Genomic DNA, 19176 nt, shown 5'->3' with positions numbered 1-19176 from the left:
TATATATATATTTTTTTTTGTAAGTAGCATATTGTAGGATTCTGGTTTTTTAATCTACTCTGCTATTCACTTACATTTTAAGGGAGAGTTCATTCCATTCACATTCAAAGTTACAATTACTAACTTTTTATTGTCTTCCATGGTATCTTCCTTCTGTTTGTATTTTTCGCCTTTTTTCCCTTTATTCATATTCTCCAGTATTTTGTTTCTGACTATTGCCACTTTCAGTGTGTTTGCCCTCCTATATCACCCCCCCTTTTCTTTCCCCTTTCCCTTTTCCTATTCCTCCTTCCTTCTATTAGTTCCCCTTTTTCCTCTTCCTTCTCATCCCCCCCTTCCCTTTTCCCCTTTTAATATTTGAAAAGTAAGATAAGTTTCTTAACTGAGTGTGTGTAAGTTAACTTTAAACCAAATCTGATGAGAAGAAGATTCAGATGGTTTTGACCTCCTCCTTTCTTTCCCTCTATTGCAATAGATCTTTTGTACCTCTCAATGTAATGTGATTTACCCTATTCAATCTCCTCTATCCTCCTATCTCCTTACTCCCCTCCAGGTATTGTTTTTAAATCATTCTATCTGAGAATAGTTGTGAGTGTCCATCACTTCTGGCTATGTATATTCTCTCTAATAGAGTTACAATTCTTGAGAGTTATTACAGTCTTTCTCCCAGGTAGGGATATAGCTGGTTTCAGTTTATTGGATAGTAGGGGTTTTTTTTCTTTACCCTTTTTTAACCTTTTCATGTGTCTCTTGAGCCTCCTGTTTGATGTCCAGATTTTCTATTTAGTTCTTGTCTTTTCATCAGTAACTGTTGGAAGTCTCCCGTTTCATTAAATGTCCATCTTTTCCCTTGGAAGAGAAGGCTCAACTTTGCCAGATAGTGGATTCTTGACTGCATTCCAAGTTCCCTTGCTCTTCAGAATATCTCATTCCAAGCCCTTAGATCCCTTAATCTTGATGCAGCCAGGTCCTGCATAATCCTTACTGTGGCTCCTTGATATTTAAACTGTTTGTTTCTGGCTGCTTGTAGGATTTTCCTCTTTTATCTGATAGTTCTGGAATTTGGCTACAACATTTCTTGGTGTTTTCATTTTAAAATCACTTTTTCAGAGGGGATCAATGTATTCTTTCAATAGCAATTTTGTCCTCTGATTCCTTGATATCAGGGAAGTTTTCCATCACTAAATCCTGTAATATTAAGTCCTATAATTCTCATGTCCCTTCTTGATTGGTTATCAAAGTCAGTGGTTTTGCTGATGAGGTATATTTTCTTCTATTTTTTCACTCTTTTGGCTTTGTTTAACAGAATCTTGTTGACTCTTAAAGTCTTTAATTTCCATATCTCCAACCCTTTTTTTTAGAGAGAAGAATTTTCTTCATTTACATTTTGAAACTCCTTTTCTAATTGGTCAATTCTATTTTTGAAGGAGTTTTCCATTTGCCCAAGTGTAGTTTTGAGAGAATTACTTTCTTTTTGCATTTGCCCAATTGAGGATTTGAGAGAATTATTTTCTTTTTGCATTTGCCAAATTGAGGATCTGAGAGAATTACTCTCATTTTGTATTTGTCCAACTGTATTTTCCAAGGATTTTTTTTCTTATCACAAGATGTTAATTTTCTCTTGCCATGTGTTAATTTTCTCTTGAATTTCTTTTTCCAATTTTTCCAATTGATTTTTAAACTCCTTCCTGATTTCTTCAAAGAAGTCTTTCTGGGCTGGAGACCAATTCATATTCTCCTCAGAAGTGCTAGGTCTCTCTCTGGGGTAGAATCTGTTTTCTTCTAAGTATTTCTCTATGGGGTCCCCTTTTCACTGACTTTTCTTCATTTTTCTAGGATCTTGTGTTGGGGGAAGGGCTGGCTCTCAGAGGGTTTACTTTTGAAAACCCTAGAGGTTTTGATCATTTGCCTTAGTAATTCCAAGGGCCAGCAGGTCACTGATTGCTTTCTATGGAGTGATTGAGGCCCTCTCCCAGTCCTGGAGGGAATGGAAGTTGAGGAGGGGCAGCAGGTTTTGAATTGACCTTGAACAATGGGTTTGGCCCTGGGGGTGGAAGCCAATCTCTGAGCCTGAGCAGGTAGGGAAGCAGCTACAGTTGTTCCTGGAAGAATGCTTTGCTAAAAGTATGGAGCTCAAGTGGCACACTGAGCTAGATGATTTCCAGGCTTGCAGACCTCCCCTGCCCCCAAGACACCATGGCTAAAGTTGGTTAAGCCTCTGTGACTGAGGCCAGTCTTCTGGCTTCCCCCAGCTGTCGACCCTGTGTCCACCCTCTGGTCTCTGCTCCCCTTTCATCCACGGTCCCCTGAGATAGCACTTGTTGGTAGTGTTCTTCTCCTAGCTTCTTTTTCTGGGTTTTGTTGATCAAGTTTCTGTTAAGAGGTTTCTTTCATGTTATGTTTGAAAGGACACCAGGAGCACTTGACACAATGCCTGTCTTCTCTCTGTCATCTTGGCCAGAAGTGGAAGACTTACTTTCATGAGCTCAAATCCAGCCTCAAATACTTAATAATTATGTGACCCTGAACAAATCATTTAACCCTATTTGCCTCGGGTTCCTCATTTGTAAAATGAACTGAAGAAGTAAGTGACAAGCTATTACATTATCCTTGTCAAGAAAATGCCAAATGGGATCCCAGAATATTGTAGACAACTGAAATAATTGAACAACAACAACAAGTGTACAGAGAAAGGAAAAAGGCTTTTTCCTCTCTACTCTTGTATCATATCTGGAGTATAGTGTAAAGGTATAGGTGACATATTTTAGGAAGAATATTGATAAGTTATGATTTGGAGGGGCCTCAAGACCAAACATCTTTTAGTCTTGCTTGAAGTTTAGTCTGTAGAAGAGAGGTATTTGAGTGTGATATAATAACAAGCTTCAAATATTCAAAGTGCTTTCATGAGGTACTAAACTTGTTGGATTTAAGGGGGCTTAAGAATAAAGGGTAGATACAAATCATAAGGAAGCAGATTTTGGCCTAATATAAGGACTGACTTATCTAAGTTAGAATTATTCTAAAGTAGAATGGATTGCTTTGGGAGGATTGCTTTACAGGAGCCTTTAAACCGATTGGATAAACAAAGAACTTCAGAGAACCTTGCTCTATGATCAAGTATAGATTAAATTAGACTCCTCAATACCCAAAATCTCAAGGACAGGGGTAGGAGGGAGCTACTGAGGACAGCATGGACTTGGGGCTCGTGGTTAGTGAACTAGACTGGAAACCTCAAAGTTTTGAAAACCTTAGAAGTGTTTCAGGATCCAGGTTGATTGCATTTGAATCTTTCTATAAAAGAAAATTCAGGATGGTAGGAAGACAATGATCTGTTTCACAGTCCTACTTTCTGAGCTATTTGAAAAAAAAATCTGAGAATTGTATACTGCCTCTCTTGGGATGCAAGCCTTCAGTTGCTGAAATCTATTTCTTCCTAGACAGTCCATATTTCCTCTAAGTATTCTGACAAAGAAAGGTCTTACTCTAACCTGCTTCACTCTTTAGCAAAGAAAAGTTAATATATCTCTAATTGATCAGTGAGAAGGGAATTTTTTAGGCCAATAGTTGGAGGTAGATATTCCTTATTTAATCTCCTTGCCACTTTTTGTAAACCAACTTTTTTCACCCCAAGGATGATTTGTGTTCACATCTTCCTACTTGATCAGGTTCCTACTCCTTCTTCCAAAGGATCTTTTACAGATTGAAAACTGTGACAGAAAGGAATTCACAATAAGTATCCAAAAGATATACACACAACTTACATCATGACTTAGTACTGTGAAATAGAGAATGTGTATATATTGTAAAAAAGAATGAAACTCTTGACAGAATATCTGGAAGAAATGAACTATCTTATTAATTCATAAACATCAAACACCAATGTTACATGGTTTTTAAGGAAATAGAGTTGTTGTATATGATTATCAAACTTGGGTTGGAGCAATGAAAAGCTTTTCCTTTTACCTTCCTAGATTCAAGTCATCAGTTTTGTCACTGAACAGAATTGGGATTCTCTTGAGGTATTTGATGGTGCAGACAACACTGTGACCATGCTGGGAAGCTTCTCAGGTAAGAGACCCTTCAGGGGGAGGAAGGGAAGAATGGGCTGATCTTAAAAGTTGATAGGAACCTTTAGATTGAGTGCAAAACTAATCACAGTCTATAAAGCTAAACAATTAAGATTATATATATATAGATATAGATATAGATATAGATATAGATATATAAATTAATAATAACTAACTCAGTAATTCAACTTCAGCAGGGTCACCTATCCTGAATTTCTATATTTTCCACATTTTTCAAATGACTTACCATGTTGTCATTTTGTCTAATGCGAAACTTGCAGGTTTCATCTTATTATGTTGAAACCTAATTTGGTAGGGGTGGGAAACTCAACTCCTCAATCTCTTTATAAATCCACCTGGGGATCATTATTTGTACCTGTCTGGTTGAAATAGGCAAATACTCTTCAGATAGCTAAAGGGAAGTTTCCAGTAATCTTTTCCCAACCTAATATTTTGGGAATTGGAAGTCTTTGAGGGACTTGAAAACAGGACAAAACTTTGACAAGCAGCTTAGAGAAAGGTTCTAGGATTAAGGTCTAAGAGCCAGTGGATATAGTAAAGGAGGTATGGAGGGAGGAAAGCTTAACCCAAGTACATTTGGGATCTCTTTTTTCATAGGAACAACAGTGCCTGCCCTTCTGAACAGCACATCCAATCACCTCTACCTGCATTTCTACTCAGATATCAGTGTGTCTGCTGCTGGCTTCCATCTGGAATATAAAAGTGAGCAGCCCACTTCCTAGGTTTCCTACCATCTCTTTGCATGGTGGGAGTTGCAATGATCTTTGCCCCTTTTATGTCTTACTGCCTGCCTAGGTTCTAACTAGGATGTTTTCCTTTTCTCTTATGCCATTCCTGATCTTCAGGCTTGACCACAGAGAATTTGATTTTAGGATTTTAGGGGTGGAGGGAGATTAGACTTGTGATGTCATTGCTTATAGGGAACTCCCAGTAAGGCAACTTCCTTTCCCAATGCAGATCAGACCCTATAACTCAACTTGTAATCTTAGATTATTGTCTAAGGGTCTTCATACCCAAGTTTACACAGCCTTTCTGTGTTAGAGACAAGACTTGAACCTAGTTCTTTCTGACCCCTTTGCTGGTTTTCTCTCTACTTTGCAATCCTTGATTCCGAGAGGAAATTAGCATTTAACTTGATTTCTAGTTAAACAGCACATAAACTCCACTTTCCCTTGTTATTAGTAATTATCCAACTAAGTTTGAAGGATGTGGGATGGTTGGCAGAGGACTTAATAACTTATCCCTTTGCTCCATTTCCTTCTCTGGATAAGAATAAAAAGCCCTCACTTTTCCTTCCTACCTTCCCATTCTTCCTTTTTCCTTACTTCCTTTCTTTAAACTCTTATGTTTAATCTCTAAACTGCCAATATTAAAACTAATCTTATGCTTTTGTCAAGTAAAACATGAGCTATAACTCTTGTCCTCATGGAGCTCACAGTCTCTAGGGAATGAGAACTATAGATTTAAGTCAAGTTTGAATCAAGTAATTAAGTGGTGAAAGCATGTAGTGTTGAGGCTAGATGAGCAGGACGGCTGGACACTGACTTCAGGGTAGACTTGAAGAAACAGGCAGCGGGCTTGCTAGACAGTCTGAGATAAGCAGATGTTGGAGAGTAGAACTAAGAGCTCCAGTTGGGGAAAGGTCAAGTCTCAGAGTGAGCTCAGTCCTTCATTCAGGAGGAGTGGTAGCAGCAGATGGTAAGAGTAATTCAAGACTGAAGCTTGGCAAGCCACAATTGATAGTATGATAGGGGGCAAGGAGATCAAGAGAAAAGAATTGCTTGAATTGTTTCTTCATAGGGTCAAGAAGGGGAAAGGAGGGCAGACTGTCTAGTGCAGGGGAGATGACCTGGAAGAGAATTAAGGGGTCATGGAATTAGAGGGGGTCAATTTGGGGTTGGAGAACAGGGTTTTGTTAGTGAAGGTGGAAGGAGAGGTGAAATGTTAAGTTATGGTTATATGGAGATTATGGAATTACAAAATGTGGAGATGGTACATCTGTGGATGATGGCAAGATCAAGGTATTGCCATCTTCCCATACATGACAGACAATCCAGACTCTTCTGACAGATCTCTCTGAGCTTAGGTTTGACTCTCACCCTCATAAAATAATGAATCTTTATCTTCCCAAGAACCTTATGTGTCAGTATAAAGGCATAGAGATATCCTCCAACCTTATTTGAGGTCTCTTATACTCTACTAATTTCCAGGTGTGGGCACACTTCTTTTGGATTTCTATGTTCCAAAGGCAGGGGTTCAGGTCCTGTGTTGACGAGTTGTGCAGAATTTATTTAGTGTGGAGTTGGGAGGTTGAGGGGATGAGAGAAGAATTTCACATTTGGTAGAAGAGTTTGCATTTGATTCCAACTGTATGAAAGTCCTGCAGAGTTGAGCGAGAAAGCAACATTTGGAACTCAGTGTTTTGTTTTATAGAAATTCAGTTATAGCTGGTCAAAGCCATGGATATCATCCAATCCTAACTTATGTTAGATATAAGGAAATTAAGGCAATTTAGTGCCAGAAGAAAAACTACAACCCCCATATTTGCACTCAAATCTGTGCCTGTTTGTGCTATACCAGATAAATCTGTAATTGCCAGTTTTGGTGACTGAAACAAGCAGAGTGAAGCATCCTCAAATCCATTTTGTAATTCGTGAGGTGAAATTAATACAAAAAGTTAATACTTTTTGACAAATGTAAGACAAATTTTAAATATTTCAATTCAAGGAATTTTCAATTCTAAAATAATTACTTAGGTATATATATATATATATATATATATATATATATTTATATATATATATATATATATATAGAGAGAGAGAGAGAGAGAGAGAGAGAGAGGGTACATACACTCATTCACTAAGAGAAAAGCAACAAATTTAAGACTAGATTAGAAAGCTAATTAGTTAAAACAGGAGGGCAGACTGTCTAGTGCAGGGGAGATGACCACCAGGTGATACACATCATTCATAACAATCATCTATGACCATTATAATAAATGTCTCAATAAAATTTGTCTTAAAATTGTAAAAATTCTTTAGATATCAGGTAGGAGAGAGACTATTGTTTCACAAGAGTTTTCTCTCTTTCCCTCAGGGTGAAAGGAGAGATAGTTCTCTTCTGATTAGTGAACCCTTATCTGGGACTACTTTTTCATAAAACTTCCAGGCAATATAATTTGATTCTTGTTCTCCTCCTCACTCTCTGGGCTTCATTTCCTTGTCATTCTCCACATTGATTTCCTCTCCTCCTCATCTATCCTCTTTCCAGCTCCTCTTTTTTTTTTCCTAATATAATCCATCTGATGATAGAAACTAATTTTTTGCCTGTATTTGTAGCCCCAGAATTTCTCAGAGTGAAAACAGAAAAAAGCTTAATAAATACCCTGTCTGTCTGTCACTCTAAGTACCCCATCTTAGCGGCATTTAGTGTTATAGTCACCCTGACTCAATCTTCCAACTTCAATAAACCAGAGAAAAATCTATAGGAAAGATTTTAGGTCCCTTGTTCTCCTTTTCATAGTATATTGAAGCTCCATCCCATGCCTTGGCCAAGTGAATATTCAGTCAGGAGAAAACAGTCCTTTTCCATTTCATCTAAAGGGGCTTAGTAAATTCTCTAGGTAAGAACTCCTAAATTGGGGTGCATGAATTTAAAAACAAAACAAAACATTTTGAAAAACAGTTCAGCATAATTGATTTGGAGGGGAGGGGGTGAATATTTTGTATTTGTGCATTTCAAAATGTTATTTTGAGCCATTGTCTATATTTTATTAGGCAGCTGATGGAATCAGGTTTGCAATTTCTGCTCCAGATCTAGTTGATGACTTGCTCTGGCAGTAAAAATACACATGAAAATTGTCATTCAGTTTTCTTAAATTTGATGGCACATGGTTTTATGATCAAATAATTGGTTTTAATTTTTATTGTTTTTTCTTGAGACTCTTACTATATATGAATTCTATTTTGTCTTTCATTTATTCCTTTTCTTGCCTGTATGCTAACCTCCTGGTGTTTGGCAATTCCAATTAATAATTCCCAGTCCTCACTCTTCTCTCTTCCTAGAATCTTGGGCAGAGGGTTGGAAAAATCCAAGTGGGGCAATCCCTGCCTATATCCCTTTTTGTAATTCTCACTAATCAATGTTTGTCCAAGATCTGACTTGTATTTGAGCATGATTGTTTCCAGCCCAATTGGAGTACCTCAGATTAGTCATTGGTTCTTAATTTTCTTTTCCTTATAGAACTGAGGGATATCTCTGTACCTACTTGAAAAAGATATTCTAGGAGATGCAGATGTGGCATCTTTATGAAATCTGACTGCTGTAGCTGTGTGTCTCAAACTTAAAGGCTTTAATATTCCTTTTTGAACACTGTTGAAGGTATAGAATCATGAAAAAGAATAAGGAACTTGTTTTGGATAAGGAGGAAAGAATTTGGGGGAGTTTGGGAAGAGGGGGGTGAGAGGAGAAGGAGAAGAGGAAGAAGGGAAGAAGAAGAAAGGAAAGAGGAGAGAGGAAAAAGAGGGAAAAAAGTCTTAATTGAGAGTTCTACTACCCCAGCAGAAAGCAGAGGATAGGTTCTTTTCACTGACCAGTTATTCTTCGAATTCAGAACTTATACAAAGTTCTGATTAGTCTGTCTTTTCCCAAGGTTCAGTGATTCTCCTCTTGAATTTCTTCTTTTCCCCAGACTGCAGAATTATAGGGTTTCTGAGACTACTTCTCAGACTCTGAATTGGACCATTTTACAGTTGTAACAGTCAAAATTTAACAAAGGGCAGATTCAAGCAATTTCTCTTACTGAGATATTCTTTGTTACCAGGAAAATGCAGTCTGAAAACAGAGGGGTCTTATGGCTCCACTTGTGCTAAAAGATCCAGTACGTGGGCCAATAGCTTTTTTTTATACTTAGGTGTGGCTTCCTTCCAACTGTCCCTATTGGGACAACTCTGATTAGTGGACATTTCAAAGAGAAGGCAGTCTACAAGTACTTAGGTCCACCCTACAACTTCGTCTTTGGGGGGTAAGGGACGGGTAAGAAAAAACAAAGACAAAGGGACATATCCTCGGTAGAACCTACCTCTAGCAGGTTTCTGTTTACAGAAGTCAGGGTCTTTACCAAAAGGGATGCCTTGGAGACTGGGAATAATTATCCTATTTTGTTAAGGCCCTTAAGAAAACTGTCTAACCTCCAGAGGTTAGGGATCTGAGGATATAGATAGATTCATATAGAAATATTGGTAATATATAACACATTCCAACTTTATTTTTTCTTCTGTGTTACAATGTAGTGTGTATCTCTGGGGCTGCTTCAGAAAACCCTGTTTGTGCTGGCAGGGGCTAGTTCCCCAAAAGATATTTATTATTTATTTCTACACTTAAGATTTCAGGAGACCCTGAAGAGGTAGGTAATATTTTCTTTAGTACTATAGTTTACTTACTTTTATTGATGTGATGCACTCATTGATGATTCTTGACATCAATGAGCTAGTCAGATAAATTAGTTTTTAGAAATTGTCATTAACTAAGGTACTATAGAAAAAAAATTCTCACAAGAGTCTGTGACACATTCTCCCACAAGTACAATCAGAATTCAGCAGAAAGTCAACTCAGGCTTATAGAGATCAAGTAGAAAAAAGGATAAACTCATAGATCTTGATTATTTGAAGTTTATTTTTCTTTCATGGATGATCATGAAATTCTACATAGATGTGAATTAACTTTCTGCTAGATTCTTCATAGAAACATGAAATTGCCTTTTCTCAGTAGGGTTCATGATATTAGTCATTGATATTCCTGGAATGGAGCTAGGATGCTGAACCTCCCACAAGGAGTTCAAACTTCATTGGTCAAGGTTGAGAGGGGAGAGGAAAACAAAAGACTCCAATCCTCCCTCACTCTTCCAACTTCCCCCTCCCCACATTTTTTCTCAGAAAAAGGGACTTGACCAGAGTTTATGACTTCTCTAATTTTCCAGCTGCATTGATTTTCCAGACACGTACTTGTTCTTAACTGGCTTACAGTTGTATAGAACCACAGGGGTGACAGATCTGGATGTTACTTTACTGCTTTGGATTAAGTGATTGATTCAGCAGAATTGTTCTTACTTGATAAAGATATTTGGGCTAGAATATATTAATTATTTCAAGTGGGATGGGGTGCTTGATTAATTTAATCAATCACAACCTTTAAAAATCTTCATATGTTTAAAGAAAAGAAAATGTAGCATAGATAAATAAATGAACAGACAACAGAGGTGGCAGAAATGGCTCTCCTGATGCATTATGATCTTTAAAACATTGGGAAATATTAGTCTACCAGGTATCCTCACTCCTCCAAGCTCACTTTCATTTTGCATCTTACTAAGTCATAATTATTTAAGGCAATGGGGTTAAGTGACTTACCCAAGGTCACACAACTAGGCAATTAAAGTCAAAAACTAAATTTTCGATATTGATTTCAGATTCCACAGCTTCTAGCATATGAAGAAGGGGAACCTTGTTAATTCATCTCTACCCAAATAGCAACCTAGCCATTGTCATTTTCCTATCAACCACATAAGTAGGGATCCCCCCCCCAAAGGAAGTGAATTGGGGCTAGGATTGAGAAAGAGGTAGGGGAAGATTTTTTATGATCATTTCCTCAGGGATTCATGCCCCTGGAAGTTCACCTCATAGTTTGACCCCCAGGATAAGATGGCTTGAGGGAAGCTCTTGTACACAGCTGTGGTGTTTATTTATCTTTTCAGAACAGAGCAGCCTGACTTTTGCTTCCTGTTTATCTTGCTGTTGTTTTTGTGATGCTGTGTCAATTCAGGCTTTTTTCCCTGACCTCAGCCTGGTCTGCCTCGAAATCAAAGAAGGCTGAGTATCCACTGATCTGAGTGAAGCTCTTTGGTGTCACTGCTTTCTCCTGGAAAGGTCATGCTCTGAACTCTCCCACTCTGAAAGGAGACATATGTTCTTCATGCCATGGAACGCCAAGATCATCAAGACAGAACCTTGAACCTATAGAGCTTTGATTTTGGAAAAGGGAGGGAACCTAGAAGCTGGGCCACTGTATCTGAGCCCTTGGAATGAGACTAAAGAATATCTCTCTAGAGAAAGAAAGGAAACTAGAAATTAAAGCATAAAACAAAATCTCCTCTTGGGCTCTCTTGATGATCTGGGGACTGCAGAAAATTTGGATGTAAAACTGTGATGATTGTTGTTCAGGAGCAAAATTAGGTGCATATTAAAGAAAGCTGTCATCCACCCAAAAAAGAAAGGAAACAAGAGATATTCAGATTTGCCTTTGTAGTAAATCTTAAATTATTTGGGAGTTGGAAATACATTTACTTTTTCATTACATACTTTTAAATCTGTTATTTAAGTCATATAACTTGAATAAGGTGGTCAAGGATCATGGTAGGTATCACAGGATAATCAGCAAAGATATTATGAATAATCTACTAAAGGAAAACATGAAAGCTCGCTATAATTGTAGGGACAAGGGGTTATTGAAATGTATTAAAACTAAGACAAGTTATGACTACTATTTGTACTTACATAAAATGATAACTGAGTTTAAAGGGGTGAAAAGAATATAAAAATAGATCATTAAAAGGGATAAATTGAATATTCTAAAAATTATTCTTCCCTTAGTGGTATCATCTGACTTACAATCAGCTTGTTCAGAATGAGAAACATTTGAAGTATTCTTTCCTTGTACCTGTTTTCTCTCTACCTTTTTCTCTCCCTTTTGAAGTCTCTTTACTAGTTATAAGACAAGTCTACTAAAAATTGATTGTTACAGAGTTCATAGTATTGACTGTCATACATGCAGAGTTGTCATCAGCTTCTAGAAGAAGGTCTGAGATGACAGCTGGGACTGAATGTCTTAATTTTCAGTAGGTGTTGTTTATTGCACTGTTAATCTCTGATGTCTGAAGGGCTCCAGGGCTTACTTCAAATGTTCAGATTTTGGGCAAAAATCCAACCAAAAGTTAGGCTTTCAGGCATATAATTTGTTATTCAAACTTCTTTTTAGAGGAAAATCCCAGGGATAGATGTGTTATTTCCATAATCAGAGATGAGAAGAGACCCTGGGCTGCAAGGCTGGAAAAAGGTTTAGAGGTTAGGGGATAAAACTAAAAAAGACAGAGGGACAGCTGTGTTATCACTGTTGCCTGGAGTCACCTGTCAGCCTTGTGGATTTAGATGACATCTGAATGAACTGATGTATTCTGTGAGCCAATTTAACACAATTTTAAGTTTTTGAGAAAAGAAAAAGTTGGAAAGACTATCTCTACTATTTCATCTCCTCATCTTCAGGACACCAGGGTTGAAGGGAATTTTAATTTATTTATGACTTAATAAAAAATATCTTTGTCCTTTGTTCTTGAAGAGGATCATGACATTAGGGAGGTGATGCCTTGACAAGCACATGAACTAGATTTGAGTGAGAGGATGCTGTGCTGAGTCATCAGCCTCTCTTTTTCTTACAGAACCATCTGAATCAGTGGCCAGATAGCCAGATAGTGAAGAAAGCCCTGAATGTGAGGCAATCAGGCTTAAATGACTTGATTTATGACTTAAAGGCAAGAAGGATGATGAACTGGATGCAACTTTACTTTTTAGAACTATCTGAATCAATCACAGTACCTTTTAGGAGATATACAATCATAGAATTTTTTTTAATTGAAAAGGACCTTACAGATAATGTAACACAATCCTTTAATTTTACAGGTGCTGACCCAAAGGCTTGAAATTCTGACATTACCAGGGTCTCAGCATAGTTGGAGCAGGGCCATTAATAGAACCCAGATCTTCTTCCCAGTTCAGTGTGCTTTCTACTCCATCTATTCCATCATCATTTTCATATACTCCTTCTTTATTTTTTTAAAACTAAATTACACAGATTTCAAACTTCAATATGTACAGGTAGCCAGGTCTGGAGGGGGTACAATGTAGGTTGCTGAAAATATTTAACAGATGCAAAATTTCAGGAAGATGTAGTTGGACCACAGGGCATAGAAAGTCAAGTTACACAGAGGGCTCTACAAACTCTAGACATGTGAGCTTACTGTATTCCTGGCAAAATTCTTGAATGCATTGCTCCATGACTAGTTTGTGAGTACTTCAAAATGGAAGCAATGTATTTCAGTTCCTGTCAACAAAAATTTAACAAATATCTATGACATATAAGGCACTGTGTTAGGTACTGAAGATATAAAGGCAAAAAAAGAAAGTTCCCTTTCCTCAAAAAAGTTTATAGTCTACCCAGGGGAGGAAAGAGGTTATAGCAAATAAGAAGTAAATTCAAGAAATGAATTCAAAATAGTATTAAGGTAGAGAGAGTGCTAAGAATGGTTGGGGTCAAGAACAATTTTATTTAAGAAATGTCTTCTAAGTTGTGCTTTGAAGAAATATCAGGATTCTATGAAGATGTAACAATACCATGCATTCTAAACATGGGAGATCATTTGTGGAAAGACACAAAATCAGGAGTGAGCAGGATATTTTAATTGACCAACCTGAGTAGTAATAAGTTACAAGAAAGAAGATAAAAAGACAGGAAAAAGGAAGGAATAAAGGAAGAAAAGAAGGATTTTTATTAAATTAATGTATTAATCATTATGAATATATTTATATGATCATATTTGTTATTATTATTATTATGAAGTACTTACAATCTATCAGACACTGTGTAAGCACTCTGGGAATATCTCATTTTTCCTAATAGCAGCCCTTGGAGAGAGGGGCTATTATCGCCATTTTATATTTGAAAATTAAGGCAGAGACTTACCTAGGTTCATACATTTAGTAAGTGTCTGAGGCCAGATGTCAACTCAAATCTTGCTGCTTAAAAAGTTGGATGATAATCATATTGTGGTGGGGTTTAAATGACAAGCTAAGAAGTTTGCATTTTATTTTAAAGGCAGTAGGAAATCAGTGGAGATATTTTGAAAGAGTAGGGTATCACACATTTTGGTTTAAGAATACCACTTGTTATATGACCTCTTTGTGAAGTTTCAATTGCAGAGGGAAGAGATGAAACCAGAGGCAGGAAACAGGTGTTAAGGACCTAAATTATGATACAGACTATTTCAGTGGAGAGAAATATATGTATGTAAGAAGAGTTTGAGGGAAAGGGAACAGGATGGTTCTAGTCTTGAGAGCTTTGGTGACTGAATAGAAGGTAGTGCCACCAACAGAAATAGGGATATTTGGAGGAGTGACAAGTTTTAGAAGAAATATGAGTTCCATTGTGAATATGATGTATTTGAGATGCCTGCAGAAATTCAGAGATCTCTAGTAAACAATAGATGTTGGAGTTCAGGAGAGAGATTAGCTCTGGATATAGATTTGGAAATCTTGTGCATAGAGATGTCAATTAACCATATGAATCTGATGAGCTAGCCAAAGGAAAGAGTATAGAAAGAAGGCTAAAGAGCTTTGGGAGTCACTTACATATATTGGGTACAAAGATCATGATTTTTCAGAAAAAGAAGGTCATAGATGTAGGAAGAGAATCCCCCCCACAAAAAAACAACTCATTGTCATGGAAGCCATGGGAGGAAAATGTCTTTGAGAAGGGATTGGTCAACAGTGTTAGAAACTTCAGAGAAAAATAACTGACTTTAGCAGAATAGAGAGCATTGGTTATCAAGAATGAGATTTATATTTTTTGGACATGGCCAATGCAGAAATTTGTCTTACCTGATAATACACATTTATTTTAAGTTTTTTTTTTCTTTTCACTAAGCAATAGGGAGAGAGGGAAAAGAAAATACATTTAAAAAATTAATTTAAAAAAAGAGATCATTGATGTCAATGACAGTTTTAGTTAAGAGGAAGGGGGAAATGGTGAAAAGTCAGATTACTGTGACTGAGAATGCTTTGGAAAGTGAGGAAATTGTGCCAAAGCATATAAGGGTTTGGCTGTGAAAGGAAGGAGATACCTAAGTTGATAGCATGAGAGAATGTCAGGATCAAATCAAGGTTTCTTTAAAGGTAAGGGAACACTAGTCTGTATGACTTTGTTGAAAACAAGTCATTCAAGATCTATCTCATTACCTTTTTTGACAGTGTGATAGACTTGTAGCTTAGACAAATGTAATAAATAGTATGTATTGATTTCATCAAAGTTTGTAGATAATAAAAAAATGGAGTAAAATTAAAGCATATGTCTCAAGTGTAAAACAAGGATGACTTGGATTAAGAAAACATTACTTTTCAAATGTGCAAATGATACTATGATAGAAAGTATATAGTTAAAACTCTGAGTGACAAAATTCAAAAAATTTCTGTAGGCTAGAACAATTGTGTCAAACTCAAAAGGATGTGACAGTAGCTTGCATATTGACTTAGAAAACAATATTTTAACATTGCTTATGTTCTATTGTATTTCTGTTTATGTGGCTAAATATTTCCTAATTATTCTAATCTGGTTTTGGGCATTTTAGAGTCTTGTACCTAGAGAGTCACATGTGTGATACTTTTGAACCAGAAGGATTAAAATTAAAAAATTGACACTTTTGTTAAAGAAATTCAATCTCACAAATCAGAAATTTTGAACTTATGGCTAGAGAACAGTTTCTATGAAAGACATCTGGGGTTGGGTGGCCTGCAAGCTCAATGAGAGTTAATAGTGGCTGTGATATTATGACTGGAAAAATAATACTATTCTAGACTGAATTGAGAGACAGAGTGTAATGAATAAAGAAGGTAACAATCCCTCTATTATCCATCCTGGTCTAACCATATTTGAAGGGGTTTTTTGGGGTTTTTTTAGAGTTTTGCAAGGCAAATGGGGTTAAGTGGCTTGCCCAAGGCCACACAGCTAGGTAATCATTAAGTGTCTGGGACCAGATTTGAACCCAGGTACTCCTGACTCCAAGGCCGGTGCTTTATCCACTACACCACCTAGCCACCCCTGAAGTTTTTTTAATCAGTACAGAGAGCTACATTTTAGGAGCACTAAGTTCTCAAAGGTTAATAAAGAAGATATCCTCATTGGAACAGATAATATGAATTGGTGTATGATAGATGTGTCCAGAAGTCTCAGTTGTTGACAGTGTTGGTCTTTGAATACAAGGATGTCAGTTTTAACTCTGATACAGTAGAAAGCTATTTTTAAAAATGGTTTTAACAGAAGTCTTGTTAAAAATGGTGCCTTGTGAATATTACAATGATATATGTGCAAGGTGAGAGGAAGATTAAAGGTAGGGAGATTGCTTAGGAATCTGGCATAAAGTGATCCTGTGTGTTAGGTGATTAGGACTTGACCTTCTAAATGACCAAGAAAATTCCAGTGTAATGGAAATGTAAGGAGGAAGTTGATAAGATATATAAGGTAGAAGACAATCGATTTTATGACCAAAGGTTTGTGCTAATGGAAAGGATTCAGGAGAAATGAAACAATGAAATATACAGATTTAACAAATTGAGTAGTATGTTATGGTACAGCATCTCTAACCTATCAGTCAAATGACCTGAGTTCACTAGTTCTACCACTTACTTTGTAAGCTTGGCAATTCACTTAATCTCTTAAACCTTAATTTCCTTATTTATAAGATAGAGGTAATAATATTTAATTTGCTTATTTTATAGGATTATTATGCAATTAAAATAACTTTTAAGAAAATAGTAAAGTTTTATAAAATTAATATTTTTTTATTAAAGTCAGGAACATTCTAGGCCTCTTAAATGGTAATGAGAAGAGAGTTCACTTTTTCCTGATGGACTGGTAAAGTCATTTCTCTATTGTTTTTCTTCTTTCCTTTTTATTCTTTTATTACATTCCTCTACACCTTGTCTTTCCCAATCCTTTACCATGAGAGTAATATCCTGGGAGAACAGGGGAATAAAAGTGAATTAAGGAGGTAGAGGAACAGAATAAGTTGATGAGAGAGGCAAGAGTTTAACTTGGAAGTGATGGAAATCTTTGGAAATGATGGGGAGGGGAATCTTTTAGTTCAGATGGTAGAGTTCCTACCATCTCTCCTCCAGTGATCCAGTTGGGGATTACTGAATATTATTTAAAAGATTGCCAACCTTGACTTTGGTCTAGAATCTAAGAATGCAGAGAGTAGTCTGCACTGTCTCAACATTGACATTTTCCTTTGGGTCAGAATCTTCTTACTTCCTCAGCTTTGTCCATTACTCTTCATTTAGGTACTCATTCTGAGTCAATCTGGTCGTGCTTAATGTTCTCCCTGGGGCCTTGGCCCTACTGGGCTCTTCTTTCTTTCTTTTTAGCTGTGGGCTTGTCTAGCTGTCCAGAACCCACTGTACCTAGTAATGGGATGAAGATTGGAGAGCGATACCTAGTGAATGATGTGGTCTCTTTTCAGTGTGAGCCCGGATATGCACTCCAGGTATTGCTATGTTATATGACCAAGACTGAGACCTCTTAGTGTTACAGTTTACATGAGAGATGTGTACTGGGCCAACCTTTTACAGAGGAAGAATAAGTTTATTGAGTATAATTTGAGTAAATCTACCCTAAAATTACCTCTCTTATTCACCTGTCCCTAATTACAATTTTATTCCTTAGGGCTCAATATTGCCTTTTCTAGGCTCAGAAAATTCTGCTTGTAACACAAGATCTTCATTTAAAAACCCCGGGGAACCTTGCTATTTAGAAGGACATTCCAGGGAATCCTTCAGAAAAAGGAAGTGTGCTTTTGTAATAGTTAATTATTTTGTAATGGTTATTATAATCACCATCTCCTTCATCTATTTCTTATTAATTTGAAACTCCCCATCCCCAAAATAAAACTCATCTAGTCTCTTTGCAACCCCAAATTATGGGAATGTAGGACTTAAAAATATTGTGATCCAAAAAAAAAAAAAACCCCAAACTCAGCTTTACTACTTTGTGATCTTGGACAAAGGCCCTGTTTCTTTTGTAAAATGAAAGGGATAGATTAGGTGATGTTCAAGATTCCTTCCAGGACTAAATTTGAAGCTTATAAATAAACCTTTCTGTCTATGTTTCTCTTCTTCTAGGGCCACTCTCATATTTCCTGCATGCCAGGGACTGTACGGCGATGGAATTACCCACCTCCACTCTGTATAGGTAAGACAGTTTGGATATTTAAATTTCTGATGGGTTATTTACTGGGAAATTGAATCAAATGAAACATCAGTTGACTTCAAAGTCAGTTCTTTCTGTTTTGTTCTAATCCAATAGTTTTTGACTATGACCTTTGGCCCTCACTTAGTGCAATCATCTTGGTAACATCCATCCAAAATCACCAAATTAAAGAAGGTATGCTCCAGAGTCCTACTCTAAGGCTTCATTCTAATATGCAAGTTATTCTAAATGAGTACAGATAAAGTAGGTCCTAATAAGCTAACAAGTCTATAAGTATAGGTGTCTGAGGACCAGCCTGATTAAATATGGAAAGGCTTAAGGTATTGACCATGATGATCTATGAATATAGACAGAAATAGATGTTAGCCTTGAATCTTGTATAATCTCTTTCTGCATCCACAGTTTCAGTGATAGAGAATATAAAATGAAAAAGGGTGTGCTAAAAATCACACAGTTCTGATATTCTACAAACATCAACTCTTGGTAATTTCTAACTCTATCTAACAAAAAGTTAGTGACAGTGCTAGAGGATCTAAACTATAACTATAGTGGCAGTTTCACCAAAAGTGAAATTAGAAGACTAAGAAGTAGAAGCTAAATGAAAACACTCACAATTCCTTGCTGTTATAAATTAAAGGAATTGGCAGCATTGGTTTCATTATAAACCCAAAGGCAACAGGAAACCTCATTTTATGTGATTCTTGATCATCTCACTGTGCCTATGATGAGCATGAGCAAAAAGACCACTGTGAAAAAAAATGGCAACTTATCTTCCAATATGGACTTCATCCAGCCTCTGCTCAATAACTTCCGAAGTGGATGCTGGGCATTTTTAGGAAACTCTCTGATAGGAACTGCTTTTTTGTGCCCATTGAGAGAAAAGTCAGTCAAATTTAGTTTCTTTTCCATATTAGCCCTTCAAAATTAGCTATTGTTTTTAACTAATCCTTTCTTCCTTTAATATATCATATTTTCCCTCGTTTCACCCCACTCCCAAAATGTG

General features: G+C 36.7%; 1 protein-coding gene across 1 annotated transcript in view; it reads left to right on the top strand.

Annotated features, from left to right (window-relative positions):
• The window catches only part of LOC141508065 (CUB and sushi domain-containing protein 2), a 619633-nt gene that overhangs the window by 452983 nt on the left and 147474 nt on the right, over positions 1–19176 (top strand). Inside the window, exons 34-37 of the mRNA XM_074216347.1 lie at positions 3972–4068; positions 4686–4790; positions 17333–17451; positions 18086–18155. Coding sequence (XP_074072448.1) covers positions 3972–4068; positions 4686–4790; positions 17333–17451; positions 18086–18155 — 391 coding nt within the window. The remainder of the gene's footprint in view (positions 1–3971; positions 4069–4685; positions 4791–17332; positions 17452–18085; positions 18156–19176) is intronic.

The sequence above is a fragment of the Macrotis lagotis genome, chromosome 1 (genome assembly GCF_037893015.1).
Source record: "Macrotis lagotis isolate mMagLag1 chromosome 1, bilby.v1.9.chrom.fasta, whole genome shotgun sequence".
In the NCBI taxonomy this organism is placed as follows: Eukaryota; Metazoa; Chordata; class Mammalia; order Peramelemorphia; family Peramelidae; genus Macrotis; species Macrotis lagotis.
The sequence above is the reverse complement of the archived record's forward strand: the minus strand, read 5'-3'. Positions and strand labels throughout refer to the sequence as shown.